Source organism: Erythrolamprus reginae, chromosome 2, assembly GCF_031021105.1.
Source record: "Erythrolamprus reginae isolate rEryReg1 chromosome 2, rEryReg1.hap1, whole genome shotgun sequence".
Classification (NCBI taxonomy): Eukaryota; Metazoa; Chordata; class Lepidosauria; order Squamata; family Dipsadidae; genus Erythrolamprus; species Erythrolamprus reginae.
Genome location: NC_091951.1, coordinates 96756756 through 96784613, shown reverse-complemented (window position 1 = coordinate 96784613; position 27858 = coordinate 96756756). Strand labels below are relative to the sequence as shown.

At 37.3% G+C, this 27858-nt stretch overlaps 2 protein-coding genes across 10 annotated transcripts in view; both read left to right on the top strand.

Annotated features, from left to right (window-relative positions):
- RBM6 (RNA binding motif protein 6) overlaps positions 1 to 2002 on the top strand; it is a 109531-nt gene extending 107529 nt beyond the window's left edge. For 4 of the 8 annotated variants that reach the window (XM_070738850.1, XM_070738854.1, XM_070738855.1 and 1 more), the window contains exon 21: positions 1740 to 2002. In XM_070738850.1, the coding sequence (XP_070594951.1) occupies positions 1740 to 1865 (126 nt within the window). In that variant the 3' untranslated portion in view covers positions 1866 to 2002. The remainder of the gene's footprint in view (positions 1 to 1739) is intronic. The other 4 variants (XM_070738856.1, XM_070738853.1, XM_070738851.1 and 1 more) reach the window with 1 other exon arrangement.
- A 1693-nt stretch (positions 2003 to 3695) lies between these two features.
- Positions 3696 to 27773, top strand: RBM5 (RNA binding motif protein 5). 2 transcript variants are annotated; one of them, XM_070738857.1, is made up of 25 exons: positions 3696 to 3938; positions 4639 to 4691; positions 7777 to 7987; positions 8964 to 9119; positions 10158 to 10227; positions 10662 to 10735; positions 12690 to 12773; positions 16552 to 16612; positions 16763 to 16828; positions 17519 to 17679; positions 18081 to 18178; positions 18632 to 18719; positions 19304 to 19381; positions 20628 to 20691; positions 21061 to 21152; positions 21542 to 21620; positions 22003 to 22094; positions 22541 to 22702; positions 24491 to 24637; positions 24720 to 24791; positions 24939 to 25118; positions 25707 to 25781; positions 26204 to 26304; positions 26387 to 26516; positions 27132 to 27773. In XM_070738857.1, exons 2-25 carry the CDS (start codon positions 4675 to 4677, stop codon positions 27255 to 27257), a joined length of 2484 nt encoding a protein of 827 aa, XP_070594958.1. In that variant the 5' UTR covers positions 3696 to 3938; positions 4639 to 4674; the 3' UTR covers positions 27258 to 27773. The 2 variants fall into 2 exon arrangements, with proteins under 2 accessions (XP_070594958.1, XP_070594959.1); XM_070738858.1 differs by lacking the exon at positions 3696 to 3938 and adding an exon at positions 4194 to 4251.
- The last annotated feature ends 85 nt before the right edge of the window (positions 27774 to 27858 follow it).

The following is a 27858-nucleotide window of genomic DNA, read 5'->3' as shown; positions in this document are numbered from 1 at the left end:
TGGTCAGAATCCTGACATCTGTATTATTGTCAAGAAGACTGCACAGATAAATCCATGTAGACACTAGTAATCAAGAATGACTTGAAAAATTATTTGATGTTTTTATTTGCAATGTTTGAGAGTCTTCACTGAAAAGCTACAGTACAGTGAACCCTCGAGTTTCGCGTCCTCGAGCATCGCGAAAGGGCTATATCGCTAGTTTTCAACCCGGAAGTAAACTCCACCATCTGCGCATCCGTGCCTTTTTTTCTATGGCCACGCATGCGTAGATGGTGGAGTTTCCCGCCGGGCAGATAAGCTGCTGGGCGGCTTCCCTGGGTCTTCCCCCTCTTGCCCCGGTACGGCGGCGCGAGCAACGGCGTGGGCGGGCGGGCGGCATGCGCGGGGACACCCCAGCTCCGCTTCCCAGCTGGGAAGCGGCCCCAGCAACGGCGTGGGCAGGCGGGCGGTGCGCGCGCGCTTGGGGAAACCCCAGCTCTGCTTCCCAGCTGGGAAGCGGCCCCAGCAACAGCGTGGGCGGGCGGGCGGTGCGCGCGCGCTTGGGGAAACCCCAGCTCCGCTTCCCATCCGGGAAGCGGCCCCAGCAACGCGCGTGCGCTTGGGGACATCCCAGCTCCGCTTCCCAGCTGGGAAGCGGCCCCAGCAACAGCGTGGGCGGGCGGGCGGTGCGCGCGCGCTTGGGGAAACCCCAGCTCCGCTTCCCAGCTGGGAAGCGGCCCCAGCAACGGCGTGGGCGGGCGGGCGGCACGCGCGCGGGGAAACCCCAGGCGCGAGCAACGGGGTGGGCGGGCGAAGGGCGGGCGGCGGTGGAAGTAAAAACACCATCTGCGCATGCGCAGATGGTGTTTTTACTTCCGCACCGCTACTTCGCGAAAAATCGATCATCGCTTGGGGTCCTGGAACGGAACCCTCGCGATGATCGAGGGACCACTGTATACAGAATAATATCAGTACTACTCAATTTTTTTTTAAAGAAAAGAACAAGAAATTCTCCAGAAGATATACAGGTTGGGTACATAATCCAAAAATAAGATATTTCTATCATGAAAAAATTATTACTTGAAATATGCATAGTCAGAAAGTGGTAGGAACAAAAGTTATTTTTCATAATCTGAGCACGAGATACGATCTCACTGCCTCATTTTCTGAAAGGATATTGAACTCTATGCAACTGGTCCCATGTAACTAGTTAAGGCATGATTATTTCAAGATATTTTTTTTCTATTTCTTCCCTGTCACTGAGGTCAGGAAGCAAGTTTTCTTTTGTTTACATGAAATCCACCATAATTGCAGCATCCCAAGATATTGCCCTACTTGGAAGGTGATCTGGTACAGTTTACTGTAGCGATTTGCTGTCTAGAAAATATATCATCTAGCTGACGCTGAAATTAATGGCTTTGGGGTCTTTGAGGGTTTGGCCTGTTTTTTTTAATAAGAATAGCTACCTTTAGGACTTAATTGAAGGGAGAGTGGAGTAGAGATGTTGAAATCTTGGTGACAGCTCAGGCACTAAATTGATCTTGCATGTCAGAAATTAATTCTAGAATTAAATAAGGATAATATTATAAGTTAAAATTCCCCTCTCAATAAGTAACAAAGAAATAATATTGAATTTTTTGAGTGCTTAATATAGATAATTAAAAGATTGAAGTATTATTTTAAAAAACTGTAAAAAACTATTTCCTCTCTTGCAATAAAACCATAATTGTTTCAATGTGATTTATATATCTTTTTTCCAGCCAGAAAATCGGAAGAAAGGAGCAGGCTTAGGAACCCAAGGAAGGCCCAGTAGAAGGCAATCTAATGAAACATATCGAGATGCAGTGCGGAGGGTCATGTTTGCCCGCTACAAGGAACTTGAATAAATGTGGAAAGAAATCCCACCAAACATCTTACATCTTCCAGTCCTTTCTTTGTGTTCTTTTTGTAATTTTTTTTCTTTTTTGCTGCTGAAGTGTGTTTTGTTGTTTGTTTTTGAAATAAAACAGGGGAAAAAAACCTCTTTGTGGTTTCTTCCCTCCTTCCCTCTCTCCAATCCAATTTTAGAGAGAAATTACTATATACATTAAATTATAGCCTTCTGGATACATATATACATACATGCATACATACATGTTTTATATTCAAATTTATATTATAAATTTGATGGGAAAAATACTAGCAAAGAAAGGGACAATATCTGGATTCTTTTCACTTGGGATGACTGGTATATAATATCCAGATACCATTGATAATGCTTAATAATCTCTAATGGGATTGAAAGGGGAATATCTATCCTGCTGTCCTCCCCCAGTCTCTCAGTGATGTTTGATACTATTGTTCATGTATCCTTCTGGATTGTCTTTCAGAGTTAAGGGTGGCAGGACAGTGAAGTGATTATTTGGTAGTTGCAATTAGTTCCCACAAGAGTTATAATGAATCACAATACACACATGTATTACCTCAATTCCATAAACTGGCTCGTCTTGTGGGTGGAATTCAAGGTGCTGTCTACAATCTATAACGTTCTTTTATGACATGGCCAGATTATTTTGGAGACTGCATATCTAAAATTGTTTCTGCCCTTTATACAAGATTCAGTAGGTTGGCATGGTCCAGATCCCATTTAATTTTGTAGGACTCAGAAGTTGTGACTTCTCTGTCATGTCTGTTCTTTGGATTAGTATATGAAATTTGGATGGTCCCAATTCTGTTGGCCTGTACACCATTGAAAGTTTGGCTCCTCCCCCAGGCACTGGGCCAAGGGCATTGGATTTGCTCATTTTGCAATGGTTCAGAATGTAAATATAATTGTAGTTTGTCTTTGATCTTATTTTCTTTGTTTTATTTTATTACGTTAATTTTGTTCTTCACATTCTCTATTAGTTACCCAAAGTCATATTTATTAGTTGAGCTGTTATGTACAATGAATAAGAGAATTTCATTACTCACTACAGGTATTCCTTAACTTACAATTTAGTGACTGTTCCAAGTTACAACAGAACTGAAAAGTGCCTTGGGACCATTTTTCACACTTATGACCTTTGTAGCATCCCCATGATCATGCGATCAAAATTCAGATGCTTGGCAACCGATTAATATTTATGCAGCGTCCCAAAGTCATATTAAAATCCCCGTCATACTTTATTCCTTATAAGTACTAATGGCAAAAAACAGCCACATTGAATCCTAATGTTTCTTTTACTAGTATCAGGTATATAAATATTATATGTTTGTATACCACCAATACCTACGTGACAAAACAAATAATAAAATAAAAAGGGTTCTATGGGGTAACAGAAAACCCCCGCTTGTGCCCATAAAACAAGTTTGCCACTCTACATTTTCACTAAAACGAGGTTCCAACATCCGTGAAACGAGCATAAGATAGTAATGCGCGTGGCTTTTTTTTTTTTTTTAAATCAATTTACAGTCCAAGCCACTCAAACAGCGAGAATCTGGCTCATGCTAGCACTGTACACCTTTGTTTTACCACAAGGGCCTCTCATATTACGTCGCCGACTTTATGAAATGGCCGAGACTACCAACAAGATCAGCCTCACAAGATGGTGGACTGCCTACAGCAACGGACCGCATAGATACCGCGGCGGAATGACAAGGCTAGCATTTGTGTCGACGGGACAAGAACGCAAGGCTAACGTCGCGATTATTCTCGGGGTCTTCCTTCCCCATAAAGCAAGGCTCGTCGGTGGTCTGGGGGAAACAAAAGTACTACATCACCCAGAATGCTTCGCGAAACGAAAGCTCGACGCCTGCGCAGGCTGCTTGCTGGAAGCTTCTAGGAGTCAAAAGAGGAGGTAGCAGGTGCTGAGAATTGTGGGTAGAAGACGGTGAGCTCGACGCCGTCGCCATTTTGTAGCCCTTGTGAGGAACTGTGGCGCTCTTTGGCTGTAGTTTTGCGGCTGCTGCGGTAGCGGCGAGTCGTTATTCTCTTCACGGTAAGTACCCGAACCTGAAGCTTTTGACGTTAAAAAGGCTATTAAATATAAAGGCTGTAAGGAATCCGTATTTCAGTATTTGACAAAACGATTACGATAAATTTGCTTTGAAAAAAGCAAGAGAGTTGTTAATTCGCTTTGGAGCATTAAAAAAAACCATATCGGAGAAGCCCAAGGCGCTTAAAGGAAGCCCGCGGTCCACCTTCTGCAGAGGGCGGGGTCCCGCCGTTAGTCGATCCAGGTCAATAGGGATGAGTCGTCGGTGAGGCGATTCGCTCCGCATCCTCTTTTTATTCGGGACATGGGAAGCTAGGTGGGCATATCGCGTATTTATTTCAATCTTTGTAGGCGCGTTGGCTTTATATCTTGGCAGAGGTTGAGGAGAATTGACAACCATTAAATGCCGCCTGCGCCTTACGTAGAAAGTAATACCACAGGCTGTTTCGCTGTTAATTTGCTCTATTTGTCTATTTTTATGCGAGCTTCTTCCCCTTTAATAGACTTTGAGTATATCTGGATTTGCTTTATGAAGGTAATTTGTTTTATTCACTAGGCTTTTTTTTTCTTCGAAGAGACTGCATAGGCTTAAAAGTATGGACGGCCATGTTTAGCTAGCAAATATGGTATTTTAGGGGCGTTTTTTCCCCTAAGCAAGCTTACGTAAAGCATTATACATTGTTTTCTTTTAACAAACTTCTAGATTGATATTCTAATTTATCGAGAATTGAAGACGAGGATGGGTTCCGACAAACGGTATGTAATTCTGATTTAAATGTTCAGATTATATTTTGAAAGCAGTCTGATATATAAAATTAGAACCTTATAGTTCAGTATTGATGTTCTGATTTGCACTGCAAAGTTTACTTGCTTTATTTTTATTAAATTTCTTCGCCTCCCATCACATCACGAGGTAACTTTTGGACAGATTATAGAGTTCTGATCCTTCAAATACAGTATTCTAGCCTTGCTCAGGAGCTCAGTATTAATTAAGTGCAGGAAGAGAAAAGCATAATGTATCCTGCCTGGTTTTTTTATCCTAGTCGGAAAGAAGCCACTTCAGTGTAGTTTCCTTCATGAGGCCCATTGAAATGAGTGTTGACTTCTCAGTCTGAGTCCCTTGTTTTATTTATTTTTTCTTAGATCATTGAGCTGGGGCAGGGGAGGGTTTTTAATAAATGAAGAAATAAAAGGGGTTTTTTTACTTTTGGGCCATATGTCACTGACTTTTACCTCAAAAGAATAAAGAGAATAAATAGCTGATTATTTACATCGGAGTAAATAAGATAACATGGAATACCAGCTGAAATGCAGCTAAGGATGTATGTACAGATTGTCCTCAATTTACAAATACAATTCAACCCAAAATTTCTGTTGGTAGGACACTGAGTTTCGCCTTATTTTATGACCCTTCCTGTAATGGTTGTTAAGTGAATCACTATAATTATTAAGTTACTAACAAGTGAATCTTACTTCCTCATTGATGTTGCTCCTTATAAAGTTGGCAGAGTTGATCATATGGTCTAGGTTTATTATTTATTTATTTATTATTTAGATTTGTATGCCGCCCCTCTCCGCAGACTCGGGGCGGCTCACAACAAGACACAACAAATCGTAACGAATCCAAATAAATTTAAAAAGTTTAAAAAGAATCCCAATATACTAACACATACACACACAAACATACCATGCATAAATTGTACATGCCCGGGGGAGGTGTTTTAGTTTCCCCATGCCTGATGGCAAAGGTGGGTTTTAAGGAGTTTACGGAAGGCAGGGAGAGTAGGGGCAGTTCTAATCTCTGGGGGGAGTTGGTTACTGCTGCTATCATAGATACATGACAGAGCCGGGGTGGCGCAGCAGGTAGAGTGTTGTACTGCAGGCCACTGAAGCTGACTGTAGATCTGTAGGTCAGTGGTTCAAATCTCATCACCTGCTCAAGGTTGACTCAGCCTTCCATCCTTCCGAGGTGGGTAAAATGAGGACTCAGATTGTGGGGGCAATAGGCTGGCTCTGTTAAAAAGTGCTATTGCTAACATGTTGTAAGCCGCCCTGAGTCTAAAGAAAAGGGGGGCATAAAAATTGAATGAATACATAAATAAATAAATTGCCTAGTGTCTATTTTAATTATATGACCATGGGGATGCTGTAAGGGTCATAAATGTAAAAAATGGTTATAAGCAGTGCCATTATGATTTTGAATAGTTACTAAATGAATGGTTGTAAGTCAAGGTCTACCTGTAAATTACTTTGGGTTAACAAAAAATGATAATTTTAATTTCACAGCCACATATTTAACAGAACTATGAGTGTATAAGAATATATGAGAAGTATATGAAACCAGTGTAAAAAGGATATGGACAAAATCTAGAATTATTTTGACTGTTCATTGATATTATCCAAATAATACTATTTCAATATAATAAATTTACGATATTTGGAAATGAGTTCTGAGATATTCAGTGAAATATAGGGCAAGACTTATTTGGGATTTTATTTTTCACATTTATTCACACAAGCATGGCATTTTAGAAAACTAATACCTTTTGAGAATATTGTAACAGTTAATAAATATGAGTAAAGCTTATATATCACAGGTACTAATAAGTGTATTTTAGGAAAGAAATGCCAACAAATGAACTGATAATCTGTGAAGATTAATATCTGCTTTTAACCATTTTGACCATAGAAAAGTTGGCCAAGGAAGTAATTTTTTTGAATATCTTAAAAATCCCATGCAAATTAATGAAATTTGTAATTAATACAAATAAAATCATGTGATAAAAGCTATGGACAAAATAGATTTTCAAATTGTTGTCTTATGGCACATTTCTGGTTTCTGGTGTGTATACGTGTACAATGTGCACTGTTTTCAAATTTGCTAGTTTGAATGCTAAACACTACTTGCAAAATACAATATACAATTGTGCAATTGGCAATTTTCCTGAAAAAATATCTGACTTGACATGGCCCTCATCACCTATTTTTTACCTATCTTCAACCAATGACATGATAGTAAAGAGGCCTACTCTTTCATTAACTCATGCTTTTATTAAAAAGAGATCCTGAAGAATGTCAGTTGGAGAAAATCAAATGATAATGTTTCATTCCATCCTACAGGCGAAACATTTGCACTATAATAATTTTACTGTTCCAATTTTGAATATTTTCACATCCTTATTGAGTATTTAACATGAAATGAATCACAAGGATATTTTTATGTATATAGTGTTAAATATGGTTGATTCAAAGTTATTGCAGCTAAAACTTTTGTCAGTTTATTTTCCTTGGCTTGCAGCAAGAATGTCCCAAATTTTCCACTCTGGACCACTCTGGTCCTGCAGTTTGGGATTGATGTACAGTAATTGGCTGAAAGCGTACTGCGAAACTGTAAGCAGTTTCTGGTATTCTAAGTAGGTTTAAAAAAAATTAAAATACAGCTGATTAGGTTTATTTTTTAAACTTTCCTTTTTTATGCAATAGCATATGTAGCTGTTTAATTTGCATATATTGCAAAGTAAGTTTTAAAAAGAAGTATAGGATCTATCAACATTGAATTTTTTTTATAAGTAGAAGAAATTAAAAGCATACATGTAAACACAAACAGTCCTAAATAGACAAATCTATTATATTATGATTTAATATAATATAAAAACTCCATTCTCTTGATAAGATTCATAGGGTTTTTAGAAGAAAATGAATACATGCAAAGAATAATTAAATACTTTAAAACATGGCAAACATTTCCAACTACATGGTGATTTCCTTATACCATACAGTACTATCTTTGCATGGATATTGCAATTTTTGAGTTATTTGACTTTATAAACTCTGTGTGCAGGGTGAGCAGAACTGAAAGGAGTGGAAGATATGGATCTATTATAGATAGAGAAGATCGAGATGAACGGGACTCCAGAAGCCGCCGTCGGGATTCTGATTATAAAAGATCTAGTGAGGAGCGTAGAAATGACAGATACGATGATTATCGGGATTATGATAGTCGGGATTATGATGGCCGAGATTATGATGGTAGAGATTATGACAGTCCTGAGGTGAGATAGCTGATTATTGTATTTTTGATTTTGGTTAAATAAGTACGTAATATTCTTTTGCTAAATGGATCGACTGTATATTTCCTGATTGGATTTAACCAGAAAGCAGTGGAAGAAGAGAGCAATGACGAAACTATCTCCTTGTCAAGTAGACATGTTTCATATAATCACCAGCAATCATTCAGGGAATCTTATACAGTGGTCCCTCGAGTTTCGCGATCTCGATCTTCGCTAAACGCTATATCGCGAGTTTTCAACCCGGAAGTAAACTCCACCATCTGCGCATGCGTGCCCTTCCACGCATGCGTAGATGGTGGAGTTTCCCCGCCGGGCAGAGGCTTCCCTGGGTCTTCCCCCTCTTGCCCCGGTAAGGCGCGAGCAACGGCGTGGGCGGGTGGGCGGCACACGCGCGGGGAAACCCCAGGGCCGCTTCTCAGCTGAGAAGCGGCCCCAGCAACAGCGCGGGGGGGCGGGCGGCGCGCGCGCGCGCGGGGAAACCCCAGGGCTGCTTCTCAGCTGAGAAGCGGCCCCAGCAACAGCGCGGGGGGGGGGGGGGCGGGCGGCACGCGCGCGGACAAGCAGCAGCAGCGAGGCGGCCGGGAAACCCAATCTTCGGCTCCTCGCTGCTGCGGTGGAAATAAAAATACCATCTGCGCATGCGCAGATGGTGTTTTTACTTCCGCACCGCTACTTCGCGACAAATCGATCATCGCGAGGGGTCCTGGAACGGAACCCTCGCGATGATCGAGGGACCACTGTATAGAAATGAGATTGTCAAAAAAATTTATTTAAATTAATCATATAAAATATTTACATAACATTGTAGACTGAAACAATATTTTCTAATTATAACAATTTGATTGTATGAATAATGTTACAATGACGTTTAAATCTTTAATCGTTAAAATTAAAGTTAATGAAGTTAATTTTACATTACTATGTGACCAGTTTTATAATTGCTGGATTTATTTGACAGAGAGAACGTGAGCGACGTAATAGTGATAAATCAGAAGATGGTTATCATTCGGATGGAGACTATGGAGAACATGATTATAGAAATGACATAAATGATGAAAAAGAAAGCAAGACCATTATGTTGCGTGGACTCCCTATTACTGTTACAGACTATGATGTAAGTAACATTTTATTGTTAACTTGAGCATTTTAATTTGCGGAATAATCTTTCTTAAAGAGTCTGTACAGCACTGAAAGTGTCTTAATATTTCATATTTCAGAAGTGAGTGTTTATAACAATTATTCTTTAAAGTAGCCTCCATGCCTTGTAACCAGTTGTTTTGCAGTTAAGTATTCTCTCCACCCCCAAAGCGAAGACTTGCTTGCTAGTACCTACTCCTCTGATTAAAAGGAAGAATTTTGTTGAAATCCTTTGTGTGACTCCTATTAGTCTCCCACCACCAATTCTATTCACAGAGTTTCTCATTTTAGAACTTTTTATTTTGGCAGCTGTGAATTCAGAAGAAGAGCATTGCATCATAAATTATAGAATGTGTTTATTCATCTAGTTTATATGGTTAAAATCTAAAATTGCTGTTTTGAAATCCCTTAGAAATTGATGAACAACATGTAACCCTCCTCTTAAAGTTATTGAACCTCGTAAATAATACTATAGTATTGATGAAGTTTCTCAGAAGACATTTGTCATCGCCAGCTTCCTATGACTGGAAAACATTGATTGGCCCAATTTCATGCTCAAAGTGGGATTAGAACTCATGGTCATGTGGCTTCTAGTCTAATTTCTTAATCACTATACTGAACTTGGTCACTTAGCATGGTACATACCATGTTTTCCCGAAAATAAGACCCTGTCTTTTAATTTTTTGAACTCTGAAATAAGCGCTTGACCTTACTGCTGTGCACTCAAAAGCCTGATTGAACTTATTAACGGGATGTCTTATTTGTGGGGAAATAGGATAATAGCTGAAGATTGGCACCTATAAATTTTGAAACATATAACAAAATAACATTTTATTTCTTAAGGATTTCTAGATTATTTTAGTTCTGAAATCTTTGATTACTCTTAACTCAGATTCTTAGTTACTTAGAATAATTATAAATTTTGGAAATCATGTTAATACCAGACTGTTGTTTTCCTTCTCTATAGTTTGGCTTAATTTGTGAACACTAATGGTATTGTTAAAATTGCATATAGATACGAGAGATCATTGAATCCTGTGAAGGCCCTCGGCCTGCAGATGTGAGATTGATGAAGAGAAAGACAGGTGAGAGCATTAGCCTTAATTTTTTGGCACAGCCTTCATCTTCCCCAGGCTTAAAACATTTTCCAAAAGTCCCCTTCACCTGCAAGTACAAAACAAAATGAAAGGTTTGCCATGGATAAGGAATGTAGCCTTTTGAAAGGTTATAGGTAGTGGAAGAAGCCTTCAGTTTTTATATATATTTAAACATGTTGGTAAGTAACACCATAAATTTGATTCTTAAAATCTTAGTAATCCATTGCATGGTTATCTATCTTGTTCAAGTAGCCTATTAATGCAGCTTGGTTTCCTTGCCATGGCAAAACAAGAAGCAAATTCAGACACATTTATAAAACTGCTTTGTCATGAAGTAATGAAGCAGTTGGAGAGAGATTCACCTGTTTTTAAAGGAACTGACTAACACAAGTATCCCGTCTATATCTGAATGCTGTCTCTAGGTGTAAGCCGTGGTTTCGCCTTCGTGGAGTTTTATCACTTTCAAGATGCTACCAGCTGGATGGAAGCCAATCAGGTTGCTTCACTCACAAAGTCTAGATAATTCCTGAACATGGAACAAGTCTGTACAGTTTTTAAAAAGGAATAAATAAAACTGAATGAAGGAGTGGTTTGATTTAAAAATCATAACTTTCTTAAAATGAAATGCTTTGTATATATTAAATTTGTTATTAAAATTTCATAGCATTACCCCAAAATGCAGTTGGACCATTTTTTCTATAAAAAGTTTGCTATCGAGGTATTTAAAATGATTGATCTTTGACTTATTTTTTTTAAAAAAAACCTTATATTTTGAGCTAGAGGCTTTTCTGAGGTATGCTATCAATAACCATAAAACTAAATTTACAGTTTATATAGTGATAACTAACTGGAAAAACATTTTCAATATGACCAAACAAATAAGTAATGTTTCTAAAAAGCATTGGAGTGCTTTTAAAATGACTGAATAATCCAAACAAGAAACGCTATTAACACATTAAAATGTATATTTCCAAGATACTGGTATATTGGTATTTTAATTCAGCAGTTAATATCATAACTACTATTTTACTGCATTGCTGTCAAGCTAGAACTGTTTGTAGATAAATTAAAAATACAAAGAGCAAAACTAGTTTTATTATAAAACCTGAAAAGTTTTAATGTGAATTTTACTGCTACTTTTAATTACTAAATGTTTGGACACTGTCTTTTAATTTCATATTGTGGCCAACGATTAAGTTGAAGGAATAACCAATTGTTGCATGCAACAGGTGTTCTGTATGATTTATATAGCATGCAATTTTGGTCTGTGAATGAATATCTGGGTAAATGAGGGTAGCCAATTATGAAATCATAATTTTAATATATACAAAGCTGTGTCAATTTTCATCTTGAATCCTGTTTCAAATCCACTCCAACATAACCACGCTAGTGTTAGGGGAAAAAATAGTTGAGCCTCCCTATTGGCCCTGTTGCTGTTAACTCAGACAAACATGATATATTGTAAATAAGCCAACATATTTTGTTTGTGTGCATATTCCAGTTTTGGGCCATATTCTCATTTCCCTAGTATAGCAATAAAACATGAAATTTGCACCATAGGCCTGTTCAATCTTATTAAGCTCTTACTATTTCTATTAGAATTTGACAGTATTATTTTAAGATTAGATCATTGTTTCGTCAACATACACAACCCCTGGACACATTTAAAGGTGCATCTCTCTGAAGAGCTGTAAAGGACTTGCAGGATTTAGAGGGGATACAGGTTTTGGATATTCAGGAACAAAATTTAAAATTGAGAAACTTGGCTTCTTTCTATACATTTAAGTAGCTTACCCAGTACTCTGCTAAGTATGAAGGGACACCAAAAGCAAAACAAATCTTTACTGTACTGGCAAAAAAATCAGTGGCAGTCGAATTTGGTTATTAAATATTAGGATATTGTATATTTTCTTCCTATTTGCACGGTAGCTTTTCATAAAACATGTTAGTCAGAAAACAGTTATGCTGAACATGTGTTCAGTTCTTGACTTAATTTAGCTTCTTAGAAGTATAAGGTCATCTTGACAAGAATAATTTTACTTTCAAGGGCACAACATGAAGAAAACAACTGAAAACAATTCATATGTTTTGAAGTTATAAAATTCTAGTCCTTAATAGTCACTTAATATTTTAAAGCAGTGTTTTCTATGTCTTTAAGAATCTCAATCTCCTTAGAGACACTTCCTGGTTCCATGTCAGCATTTAGTTTTGGCAGCTTGATCAACCTTCCCTGATTCTGTTTGCTTTCACTGCACATCCCATTTTCTTACTGCCCATGTCCTGCAGGATTGGATGGGCAGAGTGTAGGAGGCGGTGGTTGGTTCTCTGGATCCTCCCCATATCTTGTCCATTTAGTTCATGAGCACTGAATCCTCCGAAGTGTGCTCTACCATGGGAAAATCGACACATGTTCTGTGATACTGGAATAACTAAATGTGTTTTTTTTGCAGAAAAAACTCTTGGTTCAAGGGAAACAAATTGCAATGCATTACAGCAACCCCAGACCTAAATTTGAAGATTGGCTTTGTAACAAGGTATGGTAGTTTACAAAGATTTTTAACACACACATTTTCTTACTAACTCCCCATCTCCCTGAATGTATTTTAACATTCCATTATAATTAGCCATTTTTATATTATTCACTTGTACTAATGGATAAAATATCTGAACTTCAAATAATATTAAAAAGTTTAGCATCAAGCAATTTATGAGAACTGCTAAAAAGAAATAGTGTTTAATAAAAACATGTATATATGTTAATTTAGAAGTATCCATCGTGATCATTACTATAGGTGATATAATATATATGTTGTTGCTCCTGCATTTGAAATAACCAATTGATCGTTTTTGTTTCTTTGCATAATGCTACTTAACTAATCAAGTAATAAAACATTTATAAAGGAAAAAAAAATCCATGAGAGTTGAGTGGCTTATACATTCAAATAAAAAAAAAATCTGAAATAAATTGTAAACATATTTCTCTCAAATTGAATGGATGGACGCATTAGTTCAGGGGTCTGCAACCTTAAACACCCCCCCAAAAAACAAAACACCAGGAGCCACAAAACCTGGGTGGGCATACCAACTCGATGTCATTCACTCTCACTTGGTAACATGATCCTTCCCAGCCATGCCTGCCATGCCTGTCATTAGGGCAGAGAACCTGTTGTTAAAAATGAAAACCCTTTGACATCTAAAATGATATCTCCCCCTCTGTATCTATGTCTCCCTCTCCCTGAATCTATCTCTCCCCTTCTATATCCTTCTCTCCCCTCCTACCTCTCTGATTGCTTTCCCTGTCCATGTATCTCTCCCCCTCCTTTACCCTCACTGTTCCTCCCTCTCTTATCTTTTCCCCCCTCCCTCTATCTCCTCTCATCTCTCTCCCCTTCTCAATGTTTCTCTCACCCTTCCTCTCATTCTCTCTCTGTCCCTCTCATTTTACCCCTCATTCTCCCCCCCTCCCCAGATTTGCAGGTTGCCCTTCTCTCTTTCACCCACCAACCCCAGTCACCAAGTCTTGCTACCTCTCCCTTTCCCGCATACTACTCATGCCCTGGTCCTTCTACGGGAAACTCCTCACATTTACCCATCACAGTGCTGGCTGTCAATGCCTGCCGCCATCCTTGTGGTTAGGAAAGGGGGGGCTGGCGCAATTTCTGCCCTTCTAACATTGCACCCCACCCCCGAAAGTGCTTCCACGAGTCTTCCTCCTTCAGGACTCATTTCTTCGCAAGAACCGGAGACTTGACGGATTCTCCGCTGCGGCTTTAGTGCCTCTGCCCTAGCAAGCTTGCCTTGGGGGGCATTTCAGCACACTTCGGCAGGATGAGTATTTGCTCATTCCACTGCAGGAAAAAATGAACAATGCTGGATGCTCCTCGGACACTGGGGAGATGCTAAATTTCACTACTGCAAAAGATGCTGCAAGAGCAGCGGCCAGGCCATGGAGGGGATATTTCCTCCAAGAGGAAGGCCAGGTGACGGGGAGGGTGAGGGGAGGAGCCATCCAGTAATGGGACAGGGAGCCACAGCAGAGGGCCCAAAGAGCCAAATGTGGTTCCAGAGCCACGGGTTGCTGACACCCACATTAGATGAACATCCTATATTAGCCTGGAGAGCTTTCATGCAGAAAGACAAATCTAAAATAACAGCAATAGGTTTACTTCAGTATAACCCATGAGTGATGTTACAGTAAAACACACACTTCTTAGTGTATTGACTTGTATCTTTTTGGTCTACATGATCATATATAGCAGGTCTTCAGCACTCAAAAAGCAAAGTAGCAGTAGTTGGTAATTTGAAAACTAGCAGACCTCCTTATCTATAATGCACATTTATTTGTGAATCTCAGTAAAAAGGAACAACAAACATAGGACAACTCACGAATTACTTTCTCCATAGTGGAGGAAAGAAGATCATTGCCGTAAATTTGCCTACGGGTAGCCTCTGCTTACCAATAACTCATTATTAACTAATGGTGCTAAACAAGTGATACTTAAAATTAGCTTTTGAAATACCAGCCATTCCAGTGCCTCCATGGTCATTATAATCACAATTCAAACACTTGGTATCTGGCTTACACTTACTACAGTTTAGGCATCCTGCAGTCATAATCATTTTCTGATCTTTTTACAAGCAAAATCAATGGGGAAGCTGGCAATAAGAGTCACAAGTTGGCTGTTGTAATTTCTTCTTGCATTCCTACACCAGTGCTGTGCCATTCACCTTTGACTTTCCTTGCCACATCATCTATCCCTTGGGTCATCCTACACTCATATCGTGCCATCCACACACCAGTCTCCCTGTGCTTGTGCCCTGTGATCCTATTTATCCTGGGTGTTTCTGCACTTTTTTGTCTTGTTCCATCTGTTCCCCACTCTTACTGTTCATGTGCTCCTGACTTGCACCAAGTCTACCAAGCTTTTTTCCTGGATTCCCACCCTGAATGAATATTTTTTTGTGGATGAATAGTCAGTAGGGATATGTTGTTTTCCCCTTATCTATTTATTTCACCTAATTACATAGGCATTGATCACAGTATAAATGACCCTCAGCATATTATCAGTAAATACCTAAAAATCATTGTAGTTATTAACAGTTAAAATATCAAAAATTATTAAAAGCTGGGCTAAAATAAGGAAACAAAGGATATCAAGAATAATGGAGCCATTTCACCATTACTTAACTAATGAAAGAAAAATTGAAACGTAACTTGCTCTGTTAATTATATTCCCTATGATCTGGAATAAAAAGATGCTAAAACATTTGAAACGACATTCAGAGAAGTGCCTTGTTTTATCCTGTGCTCAAAGTTCCTCCATGCATAAGCTTAGAATGCTGGAAAAATGCTTAAGAGTTTTAAATGCACTTATAAAAAGATTTTAATGAATAGGATTAGTGTTCATCCCAAATTCATAAATTGAAAATAAAGAAGATAAGAAACCAGAAACTTTTAGTTTCCATTATAGCAGATATAAATAGCAATTCTTGCATTTTTACAAATGCCAGCATTTTAAGTTTTTACATTCATATATAGAAGGAAAACACCAGCCTTTCCATTACCCTTTAGTTAAAATGAACAATAATAACATAACATAATGGTAGAGAAAAAAAGAGTTCTGATCTTTGAACCAGGAATTAAAATCAAATATAAATTCGTGCTTAAAGATCTGCTCACACCCAGCTTTCCATGGTCATGAGTTTCAGTTTTTAATTCTTCCTTATTATCTTGTCTTTATTTACTGGTAATAATTAAGGTCTGCTAATTAAAACAGACTCAATAATATCTTGAGAGATTTTTTAAAGTTCATTACATTAATTTCTTCCATTTATGCAGAAATTGTATTTTAACACTGGAGATTTTTGCTCTGAGTATTGGATTTAGAAATAAAATAGTTTTGTAACACCATTTCGTATATCTTAGAATGCTTGCTGGCAGTGAAAACCTTAAAAGTATGCAGAGCTTAAGGTTTAAAATTGTAGCTCCAGGAATTAAAGCATTCCCAGAAATCATAGTGTTTGATATTAATTTTATTTAGCTACTCTTTCTATTGTCCTGGATAAGACTGTGGAGTTTAATTCAACTCCTCAGCTTGTGGGTGCCAAAGCAAACTCTCCTAAGTTCCTAATGTGTTATCATTATTATAATTTCTTGTTGGTTAATAAATAGATATTAATAGTTTTATTTAGTAATGACATGAAACTACTGTCATGGGGTGTTTTAAAAACAATGTTATAGGTATGGTCTATCCTACAGAATGTTTGATCAGGTGTATAATCTAAAATGTAATGGGTTTGTTTATTTGTTAGTGCTGCCTTTACAACTTCAGGAGGCGACTAAAATGCTTCCGTTGTGGAGCAGATAAATTTGGTAAGTTCTGTTTGAATAAGTTATATTAAACATTTTTATTTCAAAATTGAACTGCATGTAATTCCATTTCTGACATGGTAGAGGTCTATTGATGTCATACCACAAGGATCTTGATTATTAAGCTTGTTTTTTCACCTATTTGCAACGAAGATTCAGAACAGGAAGTGCCACCTGGAGGACCAGAAGCTGTACAGTCTGTGGATTACTACTGTGATAGTAAGTTAATTCTTACTGTATTGTAAAAATGGGTTAGCAGAGCTAGGTGTCTGTTATGCAGAAATCTGGCCAGATTCTTTGGGGGGCGGAGGAGCTTTTTACAACTCATATTCACAAGAGGTAAAAATTAAAAAGTTAAAGCTGCTGGAGAATGAGTAATCTGACAAAGTATATGAAGTATGACATTTTTCTTTCTATGAAGAGCATTGAGACTTTTTATCCTACTCTCTTCAGCCTGAATTCTACAGTTAACATCTTTTTTCTTCTGCTTTTTTAAAATTTACTTTTATTGTCAAATCTTGGAGTACATTTTTTTTATTTTTCCCCAACATTGCTCTTGTTCCTCTTTCATTCAACAGCTGCACCAGATAGTCCTTCCTTATAGTTTTAGTACTTAGTATTTACTGTTTTTTTGCAGCATCTTCATGTTTTTAAATTTTAATTAAATTGAAATGATTTTCTTTCCCTACTTTTGCTTTGGGAAGTGTGGAAAGGATTTTCCTTTATATGAATTATGTTAAATAATCTAACATATCTGCATTATCAATAAATCTCTGGTCTTTTTCAGAACTTCATAAATATATTTTTCTTTGCTTTATTTATAATGCATTATAGACTTTTATGTATATCTGTGTTTTGTTATTGTATCATGAATGAACAAGTGATAACCATATATTTATTTTCACACAGCCCTTATTCTAAGAAATATAGCTCCTCATACAGTAGTGGAATCAATCATGACAGCTCTATCACCATATGCTTCACTAGCAGTCAATAATATCCGTCTTATTAAAGACAAACAGACCCAACAGAATAGAGGCTTTGCTTTTGTACAGTTGTCTTCAGCCATGGTAAAGTTATTTTATTGTATTTCAGTATTAAATTTTGTGTATATTTCTTAACATTCAAGTTCAGTTTAGATGTTTGCAATCTTTTTTATTTGCATAAGTAATAAAATCAAATATCTTCAGGTTTATCTTCCTCATAAAAATATGTACATGATTTAATAGGTGTAATAATTATTAATTTATGACTATAACATTGTTAATATCCTGATGTGTGTATTTTTAATGTTAAACTCTGCCTTCCCTTTATGCAAAATCTTATCTGAATTAAATGAATAAGTGCATTGTACTGTTTTTTTTTCCTTATGAAGTTTTGGTAGTTGAATTTTTTTCTTATGAATTCTTTTTGACAATGGCCGTATATATCAATTTAAACTTTGTCTCATGCCAACAATTACTTGTCCTAGGATGCTTCCCAGCTATTGCAGATTTTGCAGAGTCTTCAGCCACCTTTGAAAATAGATGGCAAAACAATTGGTGTGGATTTTGCAAAAAGTGCTAGAAAGTGAGTTATACTACTAAAGTTGTCTTTCAAATCTTCAAATGCATTATTATTATTATTATTATTATTATTAATTATTATTATTATTAATTATTATTATTATTAATTAGATTTGTATGTCGCTCCTCTCCGAAGAATCGGTCTTTATTGCTATAAATATTGCTGCTTTAATGCTTAAACTATAAATTTTAATGAATAGGTTTTATGTCTTTCTGTGTGTGTACGCATTAAAAATGTAAGTCCTATTTCTTAGTAGTAGCATTTAAATTCAGCTAAATGTTTAGAGTTAAAGCATTCATTTGGATAAGTAATGAAATAAAAATGTTCAATTTATCTTCTTATTCTGATTTCCAGAAAATACAGTGGGGAAACTGATGTAATTTATTTTGCTTACAATTTTGTTGATTTCTAGTAATGTTGCCTATGAAATAGCATAACTGTGTTTTTCTTTTTTAGGGATTTGCTTCTCCCAGATGGCAATCGTGTCAGTGCTTTCTCTGTTGCTAGCACAGCCATTGCTGCTGCTCAGTGGTCATCAACCCAGGTAGGAATTTGTTTTTAAAGTTGCTGATTCCTAAGTCGTATAGTATTTACAGATTCTTCTCTTGGTCTTGCAGGCCCCATGGGCTCTATTTGGTTGCATTTTAATTTTCAAAAGTTATGTCATTTTCTTTTCAAAAGTGAGTTAGCATGCTATAAAACTGATAAAATCAAACATAAAATTTATTACATTCTATCTATTTTTAAAGCTACCCATATCGCTCAGGGACATTATATCCATCAATGCTTTGAATATAATTCATCTCATTTTAATGAATAAAAATGATAATGGCCTATAGCTCAGTGTTTGTTTACAAATATGTCAAGGAAAAGGAAATAAAAGTGCTATATTGAGATTGCAACATCATGAGAGACTGGATTTTAGAGAGCAGTCTCATCAATTTGCCTTCTAATGGATAAGTTGAGTGTCTTGATGGCTTTATTTCAACTATCCTCTCAAAATTAAAAAATGTGCCCACCTTAGAAATTTATGGAAATTTTTATGCTAGTGGAAAGCAAGATTTCAGAACTGACATCAGCATTCATGTGAACAATCTGTTCTATTTAATTATTTTCTTTAATTTATAGCCTCAAAGTGGAGAAGGTGGCTCTGTTGACTTCAACTACCTTCAACTTGGGCAGGATGGTTACAATCAGTACACTCAGGTATGTGTAAATTGTAATTGAATCAGACCTTAAGTTCTTGGGAGGAAAGCGCTCTTCATGCTTTAAAAGTGCTTTTTCAAGAGGCAACTGGACTTTCTGGTTTTTTTTTAAAGACGTTTTGCTTCTCATCCCAGAAGCTTCTTCAGCTCTGACTGGATGGTAGGGAAGAGTTGAAGAAGCTTATTGGATTTGAAGTGAAATGTCTTCAAAGAAAAAACAGAAAGTCTTGAAAAAACATCTTCAGGACAACAATTACCTGGGTGACTAAGAAGCTCCATAGACATTTGTATGCTTTAAACTACTTCTTAGGAAGATTGGATCATAAACTTTATGACATATGGTAAAAGTTTGGGCAGATGAGGCAAAGTAAATGTACTAACTATTAATACAGAACTAATACAGTAGTATTGACTATTAAAATACAGAATAGTGCATTATAAAGCTACTAACAAGGAGCAATACAAAGTCTCCATGAAAAATGCAGTATAAAAGCCAGTCAAAATAAGCTATACTAGATGAACAACAAAAAGGCTGAAATGACAGAAAAATATAAAAGGTAAGATAACGATTTCTTAGCCTGGGCCTGAAATAAACGGGATACTGGTACTTTGAATTTATATCAATTTATATGTCCAGAAGGTCACAACTAAAAAAGCCGCCTTTCTGATAATCATCCTTTTAACTTCAAAATAAAAGAATGATTAGAGGAGGGGAACTATCCTTCTGTTCTCCTGATTTGAATTCTTAATTGAATGTGCTTTCACATCCATGCCCAGGAATTAAACCTTTACTTTGTGTGATGGGTACTGCAGAGATCTGCTATTTAAAATCTTCTTCTACCTTTCCACATCTGGGGAAACACTGCAAGATAGATGCTACAGTAGCACTGTCACTTTTAGGAAAGAGATAAATAAATTTCTAATTTGAACTTCTGCTACAGTAGTTCTTAAGTTGCTATATATTTCTTGTATCTCCAGTTCTCACATCTCTGGAAATTGAGGGATGCTGGTGTGTTTGAGACAACTTTTCTCACCAGAGAGAAAAAGATAAAAGAAAGTCAAAATTATAATATATAATTATATATTATTTTGATTGGTTGTTCATCATTTGATTTTCCTGGGATCTGATGCCCTCTATCTAGATGGACTTTTGTTTTTTCTCTCAACTCCTGTGTAAGGAGATTAAGGTTTTCTACCATTCCCTAAAGAGTCCATATCAAACAGTAACCTTATCTTGATGTTCACAGGATTATCAGCAATTTTATCAGAATCAAGCAGGAACATTGGACACAGATACAACTACAACTTCTGGTAATTTTTCTTCTTTGTGTCACAGAAACACTCTTTTTCCCATAATTTTGTACGAGTATATTAATTGGCTTGATTCAACACTGGCTTGAGTAGTAAATTGATAGTTTGTCATGAGTGTCTTTTGAGCAGCATTCATCTTTTAGATAAACCTCAACAATGGGAGTTGAATTAATTTTAATGGTCTACATAAAGTATTGTGGCAAGTACTCAATAATAGTTAATAGTAATCTTCCCTCAGGAAATGAAATTTGCTAATAATTTTAAATTTATTATTACTGTTACTATTAAGGCACTCTGATGAGTTCCAACAATACTATTCTAAATTTTGAGGTTTACATGGAATATCCAATAAAATGTTTGTTTTGGCAGGTGCTCCAGGTACTTCTGGTTCAACTACAGCTGCTGTTGTTTCCCAGAGTCCTCAGTTGTATAATCAACAGACCACTTCAGCTGATACACCGGTAAATTATGTTGTCTTCTATTGTGAAAATATTGGTTGAGTGTAGAGCTTCATTGCATTAATGCAAGGTAAAATCATTTTAATATTCATCTTAATTTTAGCACTATTCAAATTATACCCATTGTCTACTCAGTTGCACAGGTATTGATTTGTGGATTAAGATGTATTGATTTGCCTGTGTTAGTAATTGAGTGGAAATTGAACTGGGTTTTGTATGTGCAAAACTGGCTTACTTAAGAGCTGTTTATTGATTTTAGTAAAATATTTTTTGCATAACTGTCAATAACAAACATAAATTGCTTATTCTGAGTATAACATGTTTGAAAGAAAATTTATGTATTTTTTAATAAATGCTTTGGTTTTCTAAGTTTCTAATATTTCTTTCTGCAGACACAAGCTGCACAACCAAGTACAAGTTCCCAAGTGTCATCCAGTTCTCCAACTGGTATAGTTCCTGGCACCAAATATGGTGAGATTTAACTACACTGGAGAGTGTGAAAAAACTATTACTTCCATTACCAATCAATATTTATGTTCAGTTTATTGTTTTCCTAAGATACAAAATCAGAAGGTTTAACTCTTAGCTTTCTGAAAGAATGGGGAAAGTATGGGACGGTGATGGGATTAAATTACTTCTTAAAATTAGACATTTAAGGGATGAATTAAAGACATTGCTTATTTGTTTCACTAATCAGAGAATTCTAAAGCAGTGTTTTCTCTGTCCTACATTTAGATCAGTATCTATTATTGTGCCTTCCAGTTACATCTGCCCATATTCTTGAATTCAAGATGTTTTTGGTTTTTCAGAAAAGCAATAATTTTATTAAGTAATTTATCCATTCAACTTGCAGCCGTTCCAGATACTTCAACATACCAGTATGATGACTCATCAGGTTTCTACTATGATCCTGTGACTGGATTGTATTATGACCCAAATTCTCAGGTATACAACTCTTCTTATTTTTTCTTAAGTGTAAAAGTACTTGAGTTGAAAATGCAGACACTTAAGAAATGTCAATATGTTAGGTTATACTGATAAAGTAACAGTAAGAATCTAATTTACATATCTGCTATTGTTTTTGGACAGTCAGTTTAAAATATACATGAAGCAATGTATTGTGACATGTTTGCTTGCTGTACTGGATCACAAAAATATATTTTTCTGTTCACAGATGCAGTTTGATTTTAACTAGTAGGCCTATAGCATCTAATTCATTTTTTTAGTATTGGAAGTAATTTATAGCTGTGTAGAGATAATACGAATTCATGTAGCATTTTATGTGTAGATATGATGGCTACAAATTACATTCTTACTATAGCAACTTTATTTCAAGTTAGAAAATAAAAGTATTATTTTCAGCATGAAAGATAGTTTGCTTTTTCTTTCAGTATTATTACAATGCTGTTACACAACAGTATCTGTACTGGGATGGCGAAAAAGAGACTTACATGCCTGCCGCAGAAGGTGCATCATATCAGCAAAATAATGTGCCTTCAACCAAAGAAGGAAAAGAGAAGAAAGAGAAACCCAAGAGTAAAACAGCTCAACAGGTAATAATTAAAATGAGAGCTGCTAAATCCAACATTCTGTTTGATATAAGTGACCGCTCATTTTATATAAAAGTCCCATGGAAAGCTACATAATATAAAAGATAGGAAAAGAAACTTTGTGTAAAAGAGAAGCAATGAACGAGCAGCTAGAAAATACTGTTTCCCCCCAAAATTAAGACAAGACCTTCTTTTCTTTGGATTCCAAAAATATGACCTCGGCCTTATCGGGGAGGGTATTACTCTGGGGATGCAGGAGGCAGAGAATATAAGACTGGCTGTCCCGTCGCCTCCCCTCCCTGTTCAAGCGTTCCAACATGTCCCTCTCCACCCTAATGACAACAATAGCCTAACTGCTTCCCTTCCCCGGCATCCTTTTAGCAAAAGGGGTTGCAGATGGGGCGCAATGCGTATGGCTCGCCTGCCACCTCGCGCCCCACATCTTGCCAGAAAAGCTGATCTGTGTCTCTGTCTGTCTCTCTCTAATCCCCCTCATGTAGAACTCTCATTTGTTCCAAGCCCCTACATCCATTCCTTGGAAAGGTGGCGGCAGCAGCAGCAATTCACCCAGTAGGAGGAAATGTTTGATGCTCATGTTCACAATTTAACTCATGCCCAATGGCATGGTGTGGATGTTGGCGATACGAAAGAACTGAGATGGTGGGAGAGTCGCCCACCAAGCCAGTGGTGCAGAGAGGCGGATCCAGGGGCAGGCAGGTGGAAGGGCACTTTTGCGTCTCTCGGTGTCACACTGGCAGATGAGGAGGCGGGCCGCTATGGCTCCCAAACCTCGATCCCTGCCTCACCGCTTTCTCAGAGGCAGGAGCGTGTTTTGAAATACCGCTGGAGGTAGATTAGCCTCCAGCCAAAACTTCCTTTTTGCAAAAAGGGTGGATCCTGGCCAGGAGAGAGAGCAAGCGAGAGACGGGTGCGCGCAGGCACCGACACAAGACCTGCACTTTAGTAATATTGTTGGGCAAGTTTTACCAACTCCCCCCATTGCGATGTTGCGCGCCCCCCCCCCCCCCTCCCAGCAGGACTGGCTTGGCTCCTTTGGGCTCTGTCTCCAGCAGTGTTTTGAAACACGGTCCTGCCTACGAGAAGGAGGAGGAGGCGAGGCAGGGATCAATGCTTCAGAGCTACCGTGGTGGGATAGTGGAGAGCCCCAGACCCATCCACCAGCGGGATGCGAAGAGATGCGGAAGGGCCATTCCAGCCGGCCGACCCAGGATCTGTCTCCCTGTACCTCTAACTCTGCGGACTTCATTGCACGGCCCTTCCACCACCTCAGGCGCCAATTGCTACACCGCACCATTGGGCATCACAGACATGGGGGGGCTTCGAACAAATAGGAGCCCCGCACACTGGGGATTACCACCAGGCCAGGGAGTGACTGTTTCTTGCCCCTGAGCTGCCTCAGCCTCATAGGGTGTGTCCTCCCCCTTTCCCGGGAAAGCAGTTGCAGGGGGGGAGGCTTATTTCAGCACATTCCATGAAAAGCCCTGTTCTTAATATCAGGACATGTCGTAGTTTTGGAGAAACATGGTACTGACATTGTTATTTAATTGCTAAATCATGCTGTTTGAACTGAGAAAAATAGTTTTAATTTCTGACCATTGGTTGAAAACTCACTATGGTAGATATTTTCAAATATGTGTCTTTTCACCAGATTTACAAAGAACATGTGGAAATAATCTAAAGTGTTATGATGGCAGAAAAATAAATTACATATAGTGGAAATGTTAGCTTTGAATACACACATTAGGAATTAACTGAATCCTTCCTGTTCAGATTGCTAAAGACATGGAACGTTGGGCTAAGAGCTTAAACAAGCAGAAGGAGAACTTCAAGAACAGCTTCCAGCCTCTGAATGCAAGAGAAGAAGAAAGAAGAGAATCTGCAGCAGCAGATGCTGGTTTTGCTCTCTTTGAGAAAAAGGTAAAATATTGACTGCTAGTTCAAGGAATACAAAAAAAAATCATCATATGAAGATTTTGGATTTACTGGTTTCTTTTTCTAGGGCACCTTGTCTGAGAGACAGCAAATAATAACAGAAGTGATAAAGAATGGCGATGATGACAATCCATTGAAAGTAAGTGTACAGAAATCTGCATTCCCTTTTGTGATTTAAAAAAAAAATGGGAATCCCTATATCGTATTGTTCTTTGAAGGAGTCTACTTATCTCCTGTTGCCCCTTCAGTAATTTATTCATGACAATTGTTCAATGTTACTTTACAGCGTGGTTTGGTGGCTGCTTACAGTGGGGATAGTGACAATGAAGAAGACTTCTTAGAGAGATTAGAGAATGAGGAAGAAAAGTTAACGGATTGGAAAAAGTTAGCATGTTTGTTATGTAGAAGACAATTTCCCAACAAGGACGCTCTTGTTAGGCATCAGCAGCTTTCTGATCTCCATAAGGTAACGTCCAATTTCAAATCAATAATACCAATAAAGGAGAATATTTGTAGCTCAGGGTTGAAATGAGGGTCTTTGGTGCTCTCTGAGTTTGCTTGTATTTTTGTATCTGTTAATGTACATAGAGACTTAAATTTGTATGCCTCTTTCAGCAGCTAGGCAGCTGGAATATAGTAGTAATGATAATAATACTGTTTTTTCTGGTGTTCAATCATTTTTGATTCTTGAACACTGCCTGGACAAATCCTTGCAGTTTTCTTCAATCTATAAAATGGACAAGGAACATTTATAGAATGGAAAGAATGTTATAAACACACAATATGAAGCCTGAGCTGCTTGCAGCTCTGGAAAGCCTTTGAGTGCAATCCCCAGAGGTCTACACATGTGATTATCAGTGGTAATTTCTCTATTGTGCCAGTAAAGAAACATTGCTAAATAGATGGATGGAGAGTAATGATCTTGACTAATTAATTTATATTGTTTATAATACAAGTTTATATTGTCCGAGTACTCTGCATCAGAAAGGTTATGCATTCTAGCCACCTAAATCAATCTTAATTATTTTGTTCATTGGTTATATTCTTTCTCTAGCAAAATATGGACATTTACAGAAGATCTAGGCTATCTGAGCAAGAACTTGAAGCCTTGGAAATGCGTGAGAGAGAGGTTAGTACCATAAAGAGCAAAAATACAAAGATGTTACTTCTAAGCATAAGCATCATACAAACTTTTATACAGTTCATAGATTTGCAAAACAAACATTCAGAGCTGAAACTTAAAATATACATGAAATACGTAGAAGACAGATTTCTTGACATATAGAGTTGTGGTTGCTCTAACTGTGGGGTGAATAAATGTTTTTTTGTTCGCTGTGTTCAAGATGTTCTAATATGGCATTTTAGTGCTTTTTTAACAACATAAAATTAACAAATCTTAATTTTGAAAATCACTTGCTCAAGTGGCAGCAAAATAAGCTCCTTCTATTAGTAAATGTTACCGAGCGGTCTTTCCCTCTTCAGTTATCTGTATATTTTTCTTATCTCAAAGCAATAGGATAACAGTATGTGATAATGGAATTTATCTTTCAGATGAAATACAGAGACAGAGCAGCTGAAAGACGTGAGAAATATGGTATCCCAGAGCCACCAGAACCAAAGCGGAAAAAAGCAACATTTGACGCAGGCACTGTGTATGTATTCGATACTACATCTACTGCTGCAATATTTTTCCCAAATCTTTTTAAGGGTTAAGTATTTATTGCTTATCTACAGGAATTATGAGCAGCCCACAAAAGATGGCATTGACCATAGCAATATTGGCAACAAAATGCTGCAGGCCATGGGGTGGCGAGAAGGATCAGGATTAGGAAGGAAATGTCAAGGCATCACAGCTCCAATTGAGGTAAGCATATATCTATATAGTAACACTGAATTTATGCAGTAAAAAAGATTTGGGTGGTACCAGCAGCAACCTGGCTGGTGATTACTGTGGAAGATTGTCTTGTAATTTAATGGAAATGTTTCATTTTAATTCCCATGAAAACTAATAAAATTTACCTAGAATCTAGTCTTCTCTTAATACTTTTGATTTGTTCCCTCAGACCATTTTTAGGAACATCTCGACAGTAATGTGATTTCTAAGCCCAGAATAGACTAAAATCCACACATTAAGTGCACTGTTAGGACAATGGTTCCCATTTACTCCCCCCCCAATCTAGATTGTGATAGTATAGCACTTGTACGTACTGTGATACAAATGACTACCTACAAATTTTGATTTTCTTTATATTTGGCAACATAGTGCTCAATTTAGTTTATATTTGCCTAGATCAGAAGCTAGCTTTTGTAAGCACGCATGGTCTCCACACCATAGGTAGGAAGACATTAACCTAGCAAGATCTTAATGTTGAAAAATAATTATAGTTACTTTAAATATGCCTTCTTAGAACTTTGATTTCTTGAAGCATGAGATAAAACTGTTCTTTGAAAATGCTAAGATACCTATTTTCTTTTGCAGGCTCAAGTGAGAATGAGGGGAGCTGGGCTAGGAGCAAAAGGTAGCTCTTACGGTGTTTCTACAGCTGACTCATACAAAGATGCCGTACGGAAAGCTATGTTTGCCCGATTCACCGAAATGGAATAAGTTTTGTCCATATTGGAGTCATAAGATTTCATTCTTCCAAACCGACTGTTAAAACCTTGAAGGCCTTGGAGGCACTGCAGTATATAGGTTGTGGGTTGGAATCACTTCTTTTTAATTTTTCTTTTCCTTCCAGCATGCACTGCTTCTCTTGGGCCATGATAGATCATAGGATGCAAAGCACTGTGGCTCCATGTTGGAAGAACCCCAAAATTTAAAAAGAAGATACTGCATCTTTATACATTTATGTAAATAGTGTAAATTAATATGTTGTGTTCAGAGTTTTGTGTATTCTAAAAACCACTTCTGTCCTGTGGAGCAGTTAAGGAAGTGTTAATATGATTTGACACTGTTGTTCTCTGCTTACTTTATATTGTTTCTCATTTTTGGCAAGGTTTCCTGTACATTTTGTAAGATATGTATTTGTATAGATTTTTTGAAGATTTTGATTCTAAATGCCAGTCTAGACTTCTTTTAAAAAGAAATAAAGCCTGAACCAAACTTGATTTCTTTATAAAAGGACGTGGATTATTTTGTAATGTGGACTAAGTAAGTTTAAATTAATCATAAAATCAGGAATGAATGGGAACTGCTTTGGTCTTCA